Below are 17,533 nucleotides of genomic sequence, written 5' to 3' on the forward strand. Positions count from 1 at the left end.
GGTTCATATACACTACAGTTCAAATATTTTGGTTAAAATGTTTTCATGATGTCCGAAATGTCGATCCGAAGGCGTATGTCTGTAGGTTTGATATTAAATAATTCTTTAAAATTTATATATTATATAGGTTATGTTGTTTCAAAGCATCTTGGGGTGACACCTCACGAAAATGTTTGATAAACGATTGGAAAACCCCTTTGTGAAATATGCTCTAATATCTGCACTGTAAACCCTTTGATTAGAATTTGCAGTTACATATTTGTTATTTATGGTTTTGGTAAGTTTGCTATTTTTCTTAAATGTAAAAAAAGCAAATAAAGAATGAATATGTGAACATAACCTTTAGTTTTTGTTCCAAAAAGTAAACCATAACACAGCAGGACGGGGGCAGCAGGACGGGGGCAGGGTACGTGTTGGCTCTAGTGTGACATCGTCTGTTATCTGTAAAGCACACCACCTTCTCCTGTAAACATGGCTGATGGAGTGTCCGTGAGCCTGTCGACATTGAAAGCCTCCGCAGGCCACACAAAACTTTTATCTTATACTTCAAAATATACACTGAATATCATAAAATACATTTTCACGTGCATAATTCATAGCAAATCATTTATTTTGCATTTTATAGCCTTCCCTTGCTGACACTACCTGACCTTGTTCCTTTCATGAAATTGATTTACTTATAAGAAACTTTTACTTTCAGATTCCTTGAGCACCACCACAACAAGTAACTTAGCACCTGTAGTGACTGGTTTTCTTCTATTGTCCTTTGCTTTGCTGGCTTGCTCACCAGTGATGTCAAAGCGAATACCTGTGCCTCTGTAGCTCACTCAGAGCATTACATTATGAATCCAAAGGACATGGCTCTTGATACCCGGAAACACACATACTGACTAAACATTTATCAAACATTTATGTTAGTTGCTTTGGATACATTTTTTTGATAAAAAATATGTAAAATATTATAGTGAGTGCGGATATACACATTATAAAATCCTCCAAAACGTCCTCACGGGGTTAAACTTGAGAATTCACAAGACATGCCAGAGTTGTTTCTGAAAGCAAACTGTATGCTTTTTCATTTTATATGGGACACCCTTTTTGTTGACGTAGTTCATAAATCCAGATTTAAGTGCTCTGGAAGACGACTCAGTATAGTTGTCCTCACTATAAAATGTAATAAATAAGATCTTATCACAGTGTGCACATTAACAGTATTTACACTTTAGCAGTAAATGTGATAAGAATGACATTGAGTACATGTAAAATTGTGAAAATAATATATAAAAAGAAACTTTCTTGGACTTGTAAATTACACACGTATGTCCTCATGCAGGGTGCGAGATGATGGACGTAGTCACCACTCCTCTCATTTGCATCTACGTCACACAGGTTTTAAAAGGCTCGCGCAGCAGTCCGATTCATGGGACGCTTAACTCGGTATCCTTCGCGTTTCTTTTCATGTTTAATGCGGTTATGATCCGGACATCCTGAGTAAAGACAAACAATCCATCTGAGGATAAGCCGACCATTTTAACAGAACTTACATTGAAAAAACGAGAGGAAGCCTTAGAATGTAAGTAGACTATAATTTATCAAGTTTTGACGTGTTTGAATGCGTTAGGACTCCAGAAATCCCTGAATTTTATTTTCTGCATCATAATTTACACTAATATTATTGTTTTAATATTGCATTTATGTATAGGCCTATATTAGATATACAGTGTAGGCTATTTTATATTTTTTTGTGTTCTACGTGCATTTAACAAGGTGTTCGCAAAATTATATATTTATATATTATTGCAACGATATTTCAATATACCTCATTTGGATTGTAATATTGTAAAGAACGAATGATATTATCACTGATCAAAGTCGTAATAATAATTTTGAATAATCGGATTTGATCCGAAACATTATTTGGTAACACCTTAAATAAACATTTATTGTTAACGACACGTTAATGCATAATTAGGCTACTTTATTAGTTTAACATGTATCTTAATTCATGTTCATTTCAACATATACTTTTGCATTTAAAAAATACGTTAAAAAATGTATTAACTCAAAAAATTGTGTAAATGCTCAAATATATTGTCCGTTTTTAGTTCATGTTCGCCAATGCATTTAATTAGTTGATGAGACGCACTTTACAATAAGGTTGTATTTGTAAACGTTATGCCATGCTGCGTATTTAATCGCCATAATTACAATTTATATCACATAATATCAGCTCATATTTTTTGCTTTTCTCAATTACAACCAGGATAAGAACAAGCAGAGAACGGTGGCGAGTTTACAAGCGCGTCAGCCTAATGTTCATCTTTGCAGTAGTGACGCTTACCGTCGTCCAGAAAGGAAACATCACCTCAATACAGGACTTACAGATGGACAGAATTGAAAGACAAACGCGAATGGAGATCATCGCAGAAGTGGACCCGGAGAATAAGAGCTTCGATGGCATTCCCGCAAACTTCTGGAAGAATGACGCGCAAACAGCGCAGCCTTCCACAAAAAAACCCGTCATCAACCAAGACCAAAGACCTACAACCTGGGACATCAGCAGCTCCAACTGCAGCCCTAACCACAACTTCTCTTCCTCAGAATGGTTCACGGGGCTTGGATCCAATTTCAAGCAATTTCTGCTCTACAGGCATTGTCGCTACTTTCCTATCCTAATCAATCATCCAGAGAAATGTGCTGGGGAGGTCGACTTGTTAATGGTTATTAAGTCGGTGATAACACAATATGATCGGAGAGAGGTCATAAGACAAACGTGGGGCAAAGAGCAGGTGATAGACGGAAAAAGAATCAAGACTCTCTTTCTCCTTGGGACGTCTTCCAATGAAGAAGAGAGGGCCAACCATCAAAAACTTCTAGAATATGAGGATTACATTTATGGGGACATCCTTCAATGGGACTTCATGGATAGCTTCTTCAACCTCACCCTTAAGGAGATCCACTTCTTGAAATGGTTCTCCACCTACTGCGTAAACACCCGCTACATCTTTAAAGGGGATGATGATGTGTTTGTCAACGTTCCCAACATCTTGGAATACCTGGAGGAGAACGCAGACTCGAAAGACCTCTTTGTCGGTGATGTTCTCCTTAAAGCCAAGCCCATTCGCAAAAAGGAGAACAAGTACTACATCCCTGAAGCCTTGTATAATAAGACCCACTACCCACCGTATGCTGGTGGAGGAGGTTTTCTGATGGATGGACCTCTTACACGTAAACTCTACGGAGCGTGTGAGACTCTAGAGCTCTATCCCATCGATGATGTGTTTCTCGGGATGTGTCTAGAAGTGCTTCAAGTGAGCCCCATTAAACACAACGCTTTCAAAACGTTCGGGCTTGTGAAGAATAAAAACAGCAAATTGAATAGGGAGCCGTGCTTTTTTAAAGGCATGATAGTGGTGCATAAATTGCTTCCACCAGATCTGATAAACATGTGGAAACTGGTCAACAGTGAGTTAGTTTGTTCACAGAAAATGGAAATCTTATAGTTCAAGACGCTGAGCCTGTAATATTGTAGGAAACACAATGAAGAATGTGGGAAAGAGAAACTTTGAGGTTACTCAAATCTCAAATACAAAGTATTCCTTTTTTGAGGAGATTTCTGGACTGTTATTTAACTTAATTTATGCAGCAAATGATGGAGTTTGTACTGCATGATCTGTGGATCTTTTTCACGAAACATTCAGAAATATGTGAAATATTGTTATATGAAAAATTTTGGTTTTAATGCAACAACGTAAGTGTTAAATGAATGATTAACACCGACATCAATTTTTCTTCCAATTTCACCAAAGGGACTGCTTAAATGCTTGGGAATGCTTAAAATGGTTTAGATTTGTCTCGTGAATAGTTTTTTTAACACATTAAGGCTACAAAACCATACAAGCATGTGTCAAAAGTATGTGATTGTCCCAAACAGGAGACAACAACTTATTAAGCAAACCATGTTATTGGTAGTCTAGTAATGTACATTTCACTTTCAATTACAATGATATTTACATACAGTTGAATGACAGGAGCTCTTCAAGGGCTCATTTAAGTCACTTAGATAATGTAAATTGTCCAAAATAATTTAATTTGTATATGGAGATGTATATGGAGATGTATATGGTTGAGGGTTTATTTTAAAACTGTGAATCACCAAACTGCTGGTACATGTAAATGATGATATTAATTTATGAAATTTTTCCTTGAACTGGAGGTCGGAGATAGGCTTAGAATATTCAATTGGGTGTTAAAAGGTTATGGAATACACAAATGTTAGTAAACCAGAAAACATGGTGTAATTGTATAAAAAACACAAGAATTGAGTTTGTAAATAAATATTTCTTTTAAAGGCCAATGAATGTGTTTTTTCCTCACAGTGTATCCTACAATTTTTACAATCTCAAATACGACATATTTTACATTGAATATGTTCTTCAAGGAAGTCTCAATACACGCTCAGTAAAGTTATATTTTTATTAAAGCTGGATGTCAGTATTAGGAGCAATGGGTTTTTTATTATTCTAAACATCGTGTTATCTTGTTCAGCAAAAGAGATCAAATCAGGTTATGGCAATGGTAACGGATAAATCCCTGCCATTTTAATTGGGTTCATATTCTTCAGTGTGATCTTTAAACATCATCTGTTGACCTGATTTGAATATAGACTGCTTTAAATTGTGTCTGACAGTTTGAAAAATTGTAAAAAAGATTATGTAAATATATATTAAAGGCCAAAACAAATATCGAGTGCACACAGTTAAAGTGCAACTTCTTTCAGGAAGTTGTACCCATGAGTCATCTTGATTTGAAGTCAAACCTACAGCCAGTATAGCTGAACTTCAGTGGTGTGTGTAGTTCAATGTGTAGTTTCAACTGTGGTGTGTGTAGTTCAAACTCCTTTGTTCTTGTAATACAGTTCACCGATTCTTGACAACACGGCTCCTTAGAGTACTGATCTAGAGGTCTCTCTTATCTCTTTTGTATGATGTTTATCTGGTTCATGGCAGCTGAGCCGACGGTACAGAAGCTTTATGACATGTGCTTTCAAATACAAAATAAAACAATAATTATTGAACAAAAATCGACATCATGTAAAGTCGTGTAAAGCTCATTGGTTTACTCAATCAATAAAGTTGCCATCAATTATTAAAATCATCATCCCATTTCTGCATAAAGTAGTAGACAGAATGCTGATGTAGTTAAGTCAGTGTGTAAGTTCACATTCTGCTATAATCGAAAGACTTGAAATAAGGCAGTAATGCGTTTGTAACAATGAACCGGACATTTCTCCAATCTTTCGTGCAAAGCGTCATCATGGGGAACTTGTGGATAGACAAGCACCAGTGCCTTGTACTTAATGTGAGCAGCAACTGGGAGCCAGAGAGATGAGCAGAGGTGTGACATGGGGTCTCTTGGGCTCATTGAAGACCAGTCATGCAGCTGCATTTTGGGAGTCTGTCCAGAAGAGCATTACAGTAATCCCGTCTAGAAATGACCTGGACGAGAAGCTGTGTTGTATAGATATAGACCTATACAGTATTGTTTTAAAACACACTACACCTGGTGCTAAAAGTCATTGCAAAATGGACAGAAAAAAGGCAAAACAATTGCAGGAAATATTTGCTACAGTCACGCAAGCATGGCTTATTCAATCTTTTTCATTGAAAAATCTGCCATCATCTGGCGTACTGCTGACAGTACAGGTCCTAAAACTGTACATTAGTGGTTTAGCTTGTGCATCTCACCTCTCACCGCAATAGACTTTTCTGTTGAAATCAGTGTCCATAAAACCAAAATTAAGAAGATAACAGAGACATCCATTTATTACTTCTGGAGACTGGCAAAATATGAATAAGATATCTTGTTTTACAGTGTGCAGAACTAGCTATACATTGCTGTGTATATTCAACAATCTGCTTGATATATGAGTATGTGTTTACATCTTCCCATCTGTAATCTCCTGCCTTACCATAGCCCACAAATAATACACTAGATAAATCACATATAACAGTAGTAAATGATAAGAACGACACTTCACATATAAAAAATATATCCTGTACCCCACTTACAATGGTTCAGACACCCATGACTGGCCCATGTATTGAACTAAGTTTCTAATTTACAAAATGAATATTCAAACAATAGCAAACGCTATATGACTTGAGCGATTTATAACACTTTGGTCAAGGGGGGGGGGGGGGGGTCACCGGTTTTTATTTCCATGTTAACAGATAGGGAAGTCTAGTAAATATAACATTTTGAAATAGTAATGTTGTTCTCCAGTTGTAAATCTGATGGTTAAATAATTGTATGTATGTTAATGTATTATGTCAATGACTTCTACTGTACAATGGTTTTTATTTAATTAAGTGTCTAATGCATAACAATAACTGTAAAATATGAATTTTAGATATGAGAGTGGCATGTTTGGGCTGATTTGACTGGCCATTGGGTGGGTTTGGTTTAAAAAATCTGTCAACCCATGTTACCAGCAGTCTTCCAAATATAATGTGTCCAAGAAGTAACCGAAATGCAATTAAAATTTATTTTGTCTCAAACCAAAATTGCATCTTTCGGGAGTCTGATACAACAGTTAATGTGAAGTTACGAACATAGCTCAAATAATAAAAATGTACAGAAACCAGTTTGGGCGGTGGAGATTTAAATTAGGGCAGCAATGATTTACTTAATCACAAATTTTGTGGCATTTTATGAAAAATATATCATAAATTTTATGTAATCAAACATCAGAAAAATAAGTCCACCAACCATAAGAATTTATTGTCCCTTATTGTATAAATGAATAATTTTTGGCTTACTTAAATACTTTAGAATCTAAAACTTAGAATTTTAAGTATTTTTAAGCAAATATTTAAAAAAAAAGCATTTAATATTTTTTTAATCTATATTTCCACTTGCTTTTAATCCTTTAAAGCACAACTTACAAATTAGTAAAACTGTTTTCGGGCTAGAAGACAATGTGACAATTCTTTCTTGTTTATTAACAATGTTGGCATACCCACTTGCACTAAAAATGTGTCTTCCAATCCAATGGACAATATTTATACTGTACTTTAGTCATCATGTTGTCCCCTAACTATTTACTGCAGGCACAACATTTCCATCTACTGGTGTTCTGCTTGTGTGGGAACGTTGGGTAAGGCTACACATGGGTCATTCTATGAAAATATTTCTGTCCCTAAACTTTTACAATAATATTACCTTTGATGGCTTAAAATGTAATCAATTATTGTAACATAGAATTCAGCGCGCCACAGAAGTGCTTGTCCGCACAGTCAAGCAGCGCTAAGGAAAATGCGTAATTTTATGATAAAAACTGGTTTTCTACCATTTAAAATACAATAATGCAAATAGAACTATCAAATATGAAATTGACAAAATGTTGCATACATTAAATAATATACACTGAAAGTAGTTATTCCCAGAATTGTCACTTGTGGTTAAAAGGTAATAGAGTGGTAATGTTATCATTCTTATCCTTCCTGAGATGTAGTATTTGAGTATACCAAGCATGCCATGGCAAGCAACTCAGTCCTTTATCATAAATCAGTGATATATGAATACAGCGAGTCAATGTTTGATTCTGAAAGCATTGAGATCTCAATGTGGCAATATGGTAGGCTACTTCCATGGTTAATGTACTCGTTTTCTCCTACAGTTCCAACGAATCTGGGGAATGTTTCCAAAAAGAAGTTAGTGAACTAGGTCGCAAATTGTCACCTGCATATTTTACAGAATAAACAGTTTCCCAAAACCACAGTGCAGACGAAGTCACAAACTGCATTTTTTGCATGGTCAACTTGGTTTCTGAACCAACTTTGTTCAAACAATTGATCTCTGACGGAGATCCACCTTGGTAAAGCAGCAAGTAATATCACGGTTGCACCCCTTAGTTTAAGTATCAGTCATGCTTAAAACACTACCCACAATCATGACAACCCAAATACCAGAGAGTTTAAAAACAGAATTTAATCAAAATGTTAAGTTCTTTACATTTTGACAAGTTTGACTTGGATAAAAAATAAAACGGCCAACACGCCAAACATATTTCTTGGTATAAATCTGACAATTCTTTTTTTATTGACCGCCATCCTTGTCCACTCAAATCTGTCACTGAGCTCTACACATCTAAATATTTGGAGTCAACTTTATGCATCGTTACAATATGCTTTGCACATTAAAAAGATACTGCACATTAAATTCATAAATCGACTAAAAAAAATTGAAATTAAATATGTTGAAAAAGACAACCATAACACCATAACAAAAGAAACTGGTCGCATGTACAACATGTACCTAAACCGGCAGAGCATAATTACATCACATACTAAATGTCTGAAAGAACCTCTCTTCAACAAAGCAGATGAGGATGTACATGGATGGTTGGGACATTTCAGAACTCACAGTTAAAACGGGAAGCAAAGGGGTCAGGGGGTCACTGTACAGTTATCCATTACTGATGCTTTCTGGAATGTCCTAGAAACGCTCTGACAAAATAGATTTAAGCAATGAAACAAGTACATTCAATAACAGATTTAATCATCAAACTTGATCTTCTTTCCTTGTGGCTTGTCACCAAATCCACCTCGTCCACCTGAAAAATATTTGTGATATCAACAAGGTGAAGAAACAGCATATACAAATTTTTACAACATAAAGTATGCATAGTATACAACATTACACATTCCAGAAAGCCATGCTATTCTGAACTGCCCATTGGTGAACACGTACCTCTTCCTCCACCTCCTCTCCCTCCCCTGAAACCACCGCCTCTTCCACCTCCGCCTCCTCGGCCACCGAAACCGCCTCTTCCACCTCCGCCTCCTCGGCCACCGAAACCGCCCCTTCCACCTCCTCGGCCACCGAAACCGCCCCTTCCACCTCCTCGGCCACCGAAACCGCCGCCACCACCACCACGGCCTCCCTCGCCCTTAGGCTTGGCGTAGTCCAGAGACACTCTATTTCCATCTATCTCGCCTTCATCCATCGCTTCTTTTGCAGCCTTGCAGTCTTCTTCGCTGTCAAAGTCTACAAAACCAAATCTGGAGGAAATTTTTTTTGTCTATTAGGCAACATGTAAACTGTACCTCATTTCATTGGTTCTGTAATTTATAGAGCTAAATGAAACATCTAATTTGGAGTAAACTTCTGTCTCACATCAGACACATAGTCCACACCTTATTATTGTCCACTACATAGTGGCAATACCAGATAGAATGTGAATTTGAATCTACTTCTCGTGCGAATCCATACACCACCACTGGATAGACAGTGAGGAGCTCATGAGAAGCGAAACAGTTGAAAAACAAAGACAGATACCCTTTAGAGGATCCTGTATCTCGATCTGTAACGATTCTGGCGCTGACAGCTCCGTCAAATGCAACTTTCAGTGTCTGATCTGTAGTATCTTCTGACAGGCCTCTGACAAACAAGGTTTTTGTGGGTCCTATGAGCAGACACAAGACAGTTAGCAATGACAAGCATAGAAACGGCTAATAAACAGTTGAGAAAGTCAACCAGAAAACTAACCGGAGTTCCCCCGTCCTCCTCCTGCACCACCTCTTTCTTCCCTGCTTTGACTGAACTCTAGTCTGACAGATCTGCCTTCAATCTCGGTGTTGTTGCAAGTCTTCATTGCTTCCTTGGCATCCTCCACATCCTCAAACTCCACGAATGCAAATCTGAAATAAAAGATTTTAGTTTTATCATTGCTTTTTATGTATTAAGTCACATTTTCCGGTCTTTTTCATGAACTCAATTTGTTGTGATTTGAGGCAAAAAAAATTACACCATTCAAACAAAAAAAAGAGAATTTGTAGTCTGAACTCGAACTCACCACAAGAATTGGCTTTGTTTAAATTACGTTTGGCAAAATCGTATTTACAAATTCCAAGCACATTAATGACAAAGTAAAATCATATTGACGAGTGGGGAAACATTGCAAGAATTCTTGGGCAATTTTATTTTATTGGGATTCCTAGGACTTCTGAATTAGGCTATAAGTCTGCACTTTAGTCAAATAAACTATTGGGCGAACAATGTTTTTTGTTTGGACACAAATCCGATGTCACAAAACCGCTCTATTGCTTTGAAATTCTCTTTAGACATGTCCCGTTTTGCTTATTAAATGGAAAACATGTCAATTTCTGACAAGTGCAAGCTAGTGTATTACTGCCACCTACTGTCCACAAGTATGATGGGTATATTATACTCCCGTCATTTCAGTGTGTAAGTAAGAGCATGTTTTTAATAAATTACATTTATTCATTTGGCAGATGCTTTTATCCTAAGCAACCTAGAAATGTAAAGTAACACCGTGAGAGAAATTTAGGGTCACCGTACTTACCCCTTCGGCCTGCCATTATTCTGTGGTATTCTGATGCTCACTGCCTTTTCAAAAACACTCTGGAGAGAGTCTTCAGTCGCATTAAACGACAGGTTGTTTACAACAATAACCTTGTTTGAACCAGCTGCTAAAAGGAAGAAAAACAAAAGCAATTTGGCGTTAAATCCTTAAGACATTTGGCCGATGACAAGACCACCGTTTAACAAACCTGGTGCTCTGCCGCCCTGCCCTCCCTGCCCTCTCTTTTCTCCTGTGTAATCTATAATGATGGATCGTCCTTGAACATCAGACCCTTGCGCCTCCTCAATCATCTTCTCAGCAACAGCTTCCGTCGCAAACTCAATGTAAGCAATTCTGCTCGACCAAGAAAAAAAACACGAGCCATGATTACAGCATGCTTTGTTTTTAATCCGATAACAAAGTTGTGGTTGTCTCTTACCCTCTGCTAGAACCGTTGTTGTCCATTGGTATTCTGACTTCGATGGCCTGGTCAAAGACCTCCTTCAGTTCATCTTGTGTTATGGAGTATGGAAGATTTTTTATAAACAAGGTACGCGCATCTCTCTCTGATGAAAGAAGTAAACCACGTTGAAACACCAAACGTTAATTTCATGCACTATGTAAAACTATTTCCAGATCAGTACTTGACTATCTTTAATCCACATGGGAGTTCAGGGAGTAAGTTAAGCGGTTATCTCTGGAGATGGTCAGATTCATGTTCACAAGGAGTTTTTCATCAGTTACCTTTCTTGTGTTCATGGGAGTTTTCTTTACTTCTGGCTCTGTCAAGTTTCAGTGGTAGGCCCATCAATTTCTTGCCATTAAGCTCCAAAGCTTTCTGTAGCTCTTCCTCAGAGTCAAAATCAACATAGCCAAATTTCCTAGAAATCAAGACTTGTGTTAGCCAAAGACTCACACCTGAACCAGGTTAACAAACACATTGAGCACCAACGGTACTTAACCCAAGACAAATTTCTGCAACTAGAAAAAAAGTCTACTTTCAAAACACCACTATGGTTATTATAACCAGACTTACTTGGACTGGCCAAGACGCACATCCTGAATTTCAAGGCCTTCCTTTGAAAAGAATTTGGAGATTGCAGACTTAATTTCATCGAAATCTTTCTCCGGGTTCAGGTTGCCGAGATAGAGACTGAAACCACCTGCAAATTAAACAGCAAAATTGTGTTTTGGATAGACAAAACAAATTTTTTCTGTCTTGGTGTAAAGGCAGATTCAGAATTTCAAAAAGGTGACATCACATACATCAGTATTAAGTCCCTTGTTGATCATCATAGTTTAGTGTTTCAAAAAATTTACAAAAGATAGGCAGGCAAGTCTCACCTTCACCATCACTTTTTACTTTCTTAGCTGGTGGAGTTCCCTTATCTTTGGTGTCTGCTTTCCTTTTTCCTGGAGTTACAGGAGCTTCTGGAAAACCAAATTCACAAATTGTTTTTTGGAAATGGATGACATTGGAAGCACAATAATTAGTTCGTCCAAATATGAAAAACCTACCATCTTTCGAAAACAGTGAAAATTTAATTCCCTATAAATAAAAAGCCCCATTTGATTTCACTAAATGAAAGTGACCAGAATATCCTTAACGAGATTAGATTAATGAGAGGCTGCTTTTCAGAAGAGCGCACTGGTTACCTATTAAGCAGTGCACTAACCTTAAAATCTTGCTTATTACTATAAATTCCGAAATGGTTGAGCTCCTCAGTACCTGAGTGAACTTCTCTTGTATTACAGTCCTTCAAGTGCACTGCGCTCTCAGGCGTCAGGTCAATTCGCAATACCTATTTTTTTTTTCAAAATCAAGTGCATGTGGTAGATCCTTTTCCAATTATAGTATTTTATATTTGCCGTGTTTCCCTCTCCTTTATCTTAAATGTGTTCTTCTCTGTGATAACCACTGTGTGTGTTAGAACTCCACTAAGGTATGTGGGAGTGTTTAAACTTGTGCATGCCTGTATTTGGTTTTCACCTTGACTTTTGTATTAATGTGTTTCAAAACCGCAATTTAGTTATGTGACAAAATACGACAATGTCCAACATTAGATAAATAATAAAAGGGTAGTAGTTCATTTCTAATTTGCCTCCACTCATTCTGTTAAAACAATTGTGAATAAAATTGCATCGAGAGATCAGAATCATGCGTTACATCCCTGTGTTTATAAATAATCAAAACATTAAGTTATAGTACGGCTCCTTTGTAACAAACAATTTTAAAAAGTGCTATATAAATAAAGTTGAGTAGTCATACATTGTGTGACTTTATATGACTGTTCTCATACATTAACATCAACAACAAGTTATTCTGCAATCGAACCTTCTTCATCATCCTCATCCTCATCATCATCGTCGTCATCATCATCCTCAGATTCTTCCTTGGCCTTCACCATACCTGCCTTTTTGGCTTGCGCCTTGGGTGCTGGAGTTGTATCCATTTCCTCTTCCTCAGAATCTAAGAAACACAAACCAGTCAGAAACATGCATGCAAGAACTAGACATCAGATCCGTTTTAATCATTGTGTCAATGATTATTGTACACATTTTGATCGGGATGCTCCACAGATTGTAACAGGCTAGTATTTGAACTCAGTGTGTCCAATCTAGTTCTAATCTCACAAACCATCATCGTCGTCGTCATCGGATTCCTCTGCAGCTGCTTTGGCTGGGGGTGCTTTACCCGGCGTCTTCTTTGGAGGTGGAGCCTCTTCCTCTTCAGACTCATCTACAAATGCAACACACACAGGGGTGATTCTCACAAAACCATTGAAACATCATGGCAGTAAAGATTTAATTATATAAACTAAACTTTTATTCTCTATCTGGCTAAATATAATTTTAACAAAAAAACCTCACTTCTATTGCTTTTTGTGCTGAAATTGAAAAATTAGGATTTGAGTGCATTATTTTGCAACTTAATAGTAGGACATCTAATTTGTTTATTTCCATTATAAATGATATCCACTGACAAAAATCATTGACGGAATATTTATGTTCTTGAAAATGATAAGTGTAAAAAATAAGTGTCCATGACTTATAGTCTTTCATGTTCCTGAGGATGAAAATACATGAAAGATATTTACATTAAGTTTCTACAGGTACCTTTCAAATAGCTTATAGATTATGAGAATAATTAACAATTCCCTAGTTGGAATTTCTCAAAGTTTTTATAAAGGTTATGGTAGTGAAATTTAGGACCCTTTCTTTTGCATAAATTATTTTTTCAAATTAATGAATTTAAACAGGTCAGGCCTAGTTTTGATTAATAAAAGGGAAATTCGCAGATGCATGTGATTTTGTGAAACGAAAATTTGGTGAGAATCACACATATGAAGACACATACTTCAAAGAATTTGGGAATAGTTCATCGATCAGTGAAATGTTTTACTTGATAGCTGGCGTGTGCAAAACTGTGAAACGGCTAACCTCATGTTTTTCCTTATGCTTTAGACCAATATAAGAGCGCTAGCTAAATGGCGGAACACTGATTTTTAGGTGCACAATCCTCACTTTACGCACACCTTGTGTCAAGTGCGGTACCATTAGAAACACTAAACCATTCCATACCGTCATCATCGGACTCTTCAGCAGGTGCAGCCTTCTTTGCAGGAGTAGCTGCCTTTGCAGGTGTAGCCTTCTTAGGTGGTGGTGGTGCCTCTTCCTCCTCGGATTCATCATCTACACATATGTGATTAACTTATTAGATGTGTATTTAATTGAATGCCAGCGAAGTATTCTTATTCTCATACTAACTACAACGCAGGTCAATAAAAACAAGTCTCATACCATCGTCATCAGACTCTTCAGCGGGTGCTGCTTTCTTTGCAGGAGTTCCCTTAGCAGGGGTTGCTGCTGCTTTTTTTGCTGCGGCTGGTTTAGCGGGTGTAGCCTTCTTTGGTGGTGGGGCCTCCTCTTCTACCATGAGAAAGGGAGAAAAACATTCAAGTCACACTGTACATAGGCTGAATTTAAGAAACGGGAAAGCAGCCCAGCTTACCAGATGATTCATCATCTTCGTCTTCATCATCATCACTTTCTTGTTTAGCTGGGGCTTTTCCATTTTTCACTGTTGTTTTTTTTACCGGTGCTGCATTTTTCTTCACTGCAGCTTTGGCTGGTGGCACCTGCAGGTTTTTAATGATTTGTGTGGTTAAATATTTAGCCATGTTGCGTATGTAATGAAATTAATCGCTTTACAATGAAAAAAAGCTCAATGTTAAATTGTACCAATTCTTTACCTCTTCCTCATCGCTGTCTTCCTCGCTGGATTCTTCCTCCACATCTTTCGGAGGTGGTGGGGCCTTTTTCTTCTGAGGTGCCTCCTTTTTACCCGCCTGAAAGAATTATACATTTATTTAGGAGAACAAAATCAATCACTTTAGTCAAACTGTGTATTAAAACAATGGTTTATTGACATTAGCTAAGGGGGTGTTTTATACCATTCAACTTCACAAAAATTAAGGATTTTTTCGATACTGGTGTTTTATAAAAACTAGTGTTACATATGTAATAACCGGTAGTATGTTCATTTTAAGTGTTAAAAGTACCAGGACTTCGTGTCATTAAACCTAACTGAACCAATTCCAGTGGATCGCGGATTTAGGGAAAATGTATTATCGCGATATTTCTCATGTCTGCATGTAGCCTTTAAACGTTTGGAGTGGTTGCAAAATCTGAAGTATAGCACTTCGTTATTCTTACGGTGTCCCTCAATGCCATTTAAGACACGAGGGGTGCGTGAAACACACGTGGGCTTCGCGTTACAACCCCACGTGGGCTTCGCGTTACACGTGCAAAACGCTCTAGCAACGGAAGAGAGCTACAAACTAATTTGACACCCGTTCGCATTCTGCAAAGAAAAGTGTGAGAAAACCCGTATGATTATATCAGATGACGACATTGTATTTTCAACTGAACTCGATTAATGTCCGCTCGCGCTCTTCCAGGAATCAAAATGGAGGCGCTTAGCATCAAGCTAATCGGCTAAACGACACGCGATCCGCAGAAATGATTTATAAAGCGAAACAAACACGGGCTTTGCGCCGCATTAATCGTAATGGCTTACGTGAACATCGTGTACTTTAAAATAAAGGATGTTAGGTGCAGCCGCGTTGAAAATCTTTTGTTATTTTGCACGCGTCACCCGAGGCCTGATAACGGAACAGCATGGTCAGACCAGATTCTCTGCGTAACCGATAAAATCGACAACACGCTGAAATCAGTTCATATTCTAACCACTGCGTTCTTATTTAAACTATTTTAACGTTATGAGCTTACATCTGCAGGGCTAAACGAATCGTAGGCCTCGGTATTAAAGTAAGAAATACACGCTCTCTTTTTACACTTACATCTACGTCAGAAATATTGGCAGATTTTCTTACCTTGGCTAGCTTCACCATGATTAAACGCTATTCTTCCTTCACTAAAGCAGATAAACGAGAGCGTGTCGCAGATAACTCTCTTTTTCAGTCACACGTGCTGCTCTCTCCGGACGATAAAGACGATCGCTCGATTTGCGCTTTTAGTGCAACCAACTAAACCACACCCACACAATCTTCTGTCCAATGGAGTTCGAATCCTACTATTGCTGCGATCGAGACACCTCGGATGGGGGTTATTTCCCACCACAAACGCGGAAGTAATGTCAGGATATAGTAACATTAAAAGTATTTAATAACATTAATGTTACAAATAGTTAGGTAGCATTAAAACATTGCAATAATCTGTTGACATTAAAAGTGCACAAATTATTTCCTGTTTGAAGTGGGATTATTACATTTCCGAGAGCACGTGAAGGGGGCACACGTCTGGTTACCACGTGTAGTTGTAAGTGTTTAAACTCGATTCACCAGTTAACTAAGAAAGGCATAGCCCTGTTATCCGCAGTTTTACCGTAACAAATTACACAAGAAATCTATTAATCTTGATGAATACTTCATCTAGCTATAGTGGCAGAGATTTGTTTTTTTTCTCTAGTAGCACAGGCGACTACAATTTACAATGTGCCCAAGTCGTGTCAACTTTATATAGCCCTTTTTATTTCCATTGTTACAAAGCAGCCGTACAAGAAACATTTTGACTATAAGCTAAACATAAGGTTATACAAGTAAAAACACAAAAAGGTGAAAACAACGAAGACAGACACGCCCACATTGAAAACGCTCCACAGGCGCGCATGCGCACAGTGGTTATCGCTGAGAATCACACATTTAAGATAAAGGAGTAACACGTGTCAAATATTAAACGGACTATAAATTCCTATGTGCAATATTAATAAAGTAAAACTTAAAAATTCTAATTCTAAAAAAAAAGGTTCGATACAGATTTAGAAAGGTTTCAATTAGCTCATCCTTAGGTTTAGATGCATATCACTGCTCACAACAGTTTTGGAAACGAGAGTAAGGAAACAGGCAGTGTTGCGGAGATATCCCAGAAACAATCTTATGATGATGGTTACAACAGGTTTGAGGATCCATGTGCAAAAGATGCAGCAATTTTGTGAACAATTTTGATTTAACTGAAAACTGAACTAATTCACAAACTTATAAGAGAAGAAATGTTCCTCTTTTTTGAGTAATATATCTATGGTTTATTTTAAGAGGACTTTTACGCAATCCACAACTCAAGTTATGTACATCACAAGCTAAAAAAGTAAAGCTATAGCAGTCTAGTTTTATTTAATCAACACTGCATATAGGAATTTATAGTCTGCCTGATATTTGAGCTGTGTTTTGACCTGCATAACCTTATACGTTTTTCTTTTAGTCTATGTCTTATATATGTTCATATATTTTATTGTATTAATAACAAATATTCTGTATTTTTTCAATAAATGACACTTCATACATATTTAATTTGTTGCTTCGTTTATATTTGTATACTTTAGGTGTTGGTTTACTCTCTAAACGCTTCCCTTAGCTCATGTTATTCTGCAACAGACAAATAAGCACATGGTTTAGTGTTGTGTCTAAGCAAGTCAATATATTTACTGTTGCCAAAACCGAAAGGTTCAAGCTGCCTGTTATTAGACGGTGTTTTTTACATTTAAAATATTAAAATAATAACTTGTGTAGACCTAACCTGCCAGATTCAATACGGAGTTTCTGGAAAAAATCGCTAATAATCTCGTTGGCCCGGTTTCAGAGAAAA

At 37.2% G+C, this 17,533-nt stretch overlaps 2 protein-coding genes across 5 annotated transcripts; one reads left to right on the forward strand and one right to left on the reverse strand.

The window, feature by feature from the left end:
- The first annotated feature begins 1,422 nt into the window (after nucleotides 1-1,422).
- b3gnt7 (UDP-GlcNAc:betaGal beta-1,3-N-acetylglucosaminyltransferase 7) lies at nucleotides 1,423-5,091 on the forward strand. 2 transcript variants are annotated; one of them, XR_013787532.1, is made up of 3 exons: nucleotides 1,423-1,573; nucleotides 2,264-3,675; nucleotides 3,757-4,496. XR_013787532.1 is itself a non-coding variant. In XM_079472204.1 (2 exons), coding segments are annotated over exons 1-2 (1,242 nt in total). In that variant the 5' UTR covers nucleotides 1,423-1,571; the 3' UTR covers nucleotides 3,504-5,091. The 2 variants fall into 2 exon arrangements, 1 of the variants encoding a protein (XP_079328330.1); XM_079472204.1 differs by having other exon boundaries at nucleotides 2,264-5,091.
- A 2,881-nt stretch (nucleotides 5,092-7,972) lies between these two features.
- ncl (nucleolin) lies at nucleotides 7,973-15,973 on the reverse strand. Of its 3 annotated transcripts, XM_079471662.1 has the most exons (18): nucleotides 15,766-15,950; nucleotides 14,623-14,718; nucleotides 14,382-14,508; nucleotides 14,171-14,299; nucleotides 13,952-14,062; nucleotides 13,008-13,109; nucleotides 12,705-12,839; nucleotides 11,714-11,800; nucleotides 11,406-11,532; nucleotides 11,114-11,250; nucleotides 10,809-10,935; nucleotides 10,578-10,723; nucleotides 10,370-10,496; nucleotides 9,553-9,704; nucleotides 9,343-9,469; nucleotides 8,923-9,065; nucleotides 8,755-8,829; nucleotides 7,973-8,617 (listed from the first exon to the last, which is right to left on the reverse strand). In XM_079471662.1, exons 1-18 carry the CDS (start codon nucleotides 15,781-15,783, stop codon nucleotides 8,559-8,561), a joined length of 2,025 nt encoding a protein of 674 aa, XP_079327788.1. In that variant the 5' UTR covers nucleotides 15,784-15,950; the 3' UTR covers nucleotides 7,973-8,558. The 3 variants fall into 3 exon arrangements, with proteins under 3 accessions (XP_079327788.1, XP_079327786.1, XP_079327787.1); XM_079471660.1 differs by having other exon boundaries at nucleotides 8,755-9,065; nucleotides 15,766-15,973; XM_079471661.1 differs by having other exon boundaries at nucleotides 8,755-9,065; nucleotides 10,370-10,493.
- Between the last annotated feature and the right edge of the window lie 1,560 nt (nucleotides 15,974-17,533).

This window comes from Barbatula barbatula (genome assembly GCF_947034865.1).
Source record: "Barbatula barbatula genome assembly, chromosome: 13".
Taxonomy (NCBI): Eukaryota; Metazoa; Chordata; class Actinopteri; order Cypriniformes; family Nemacheilidae; genus Barbatula; species Barbatula barbatula.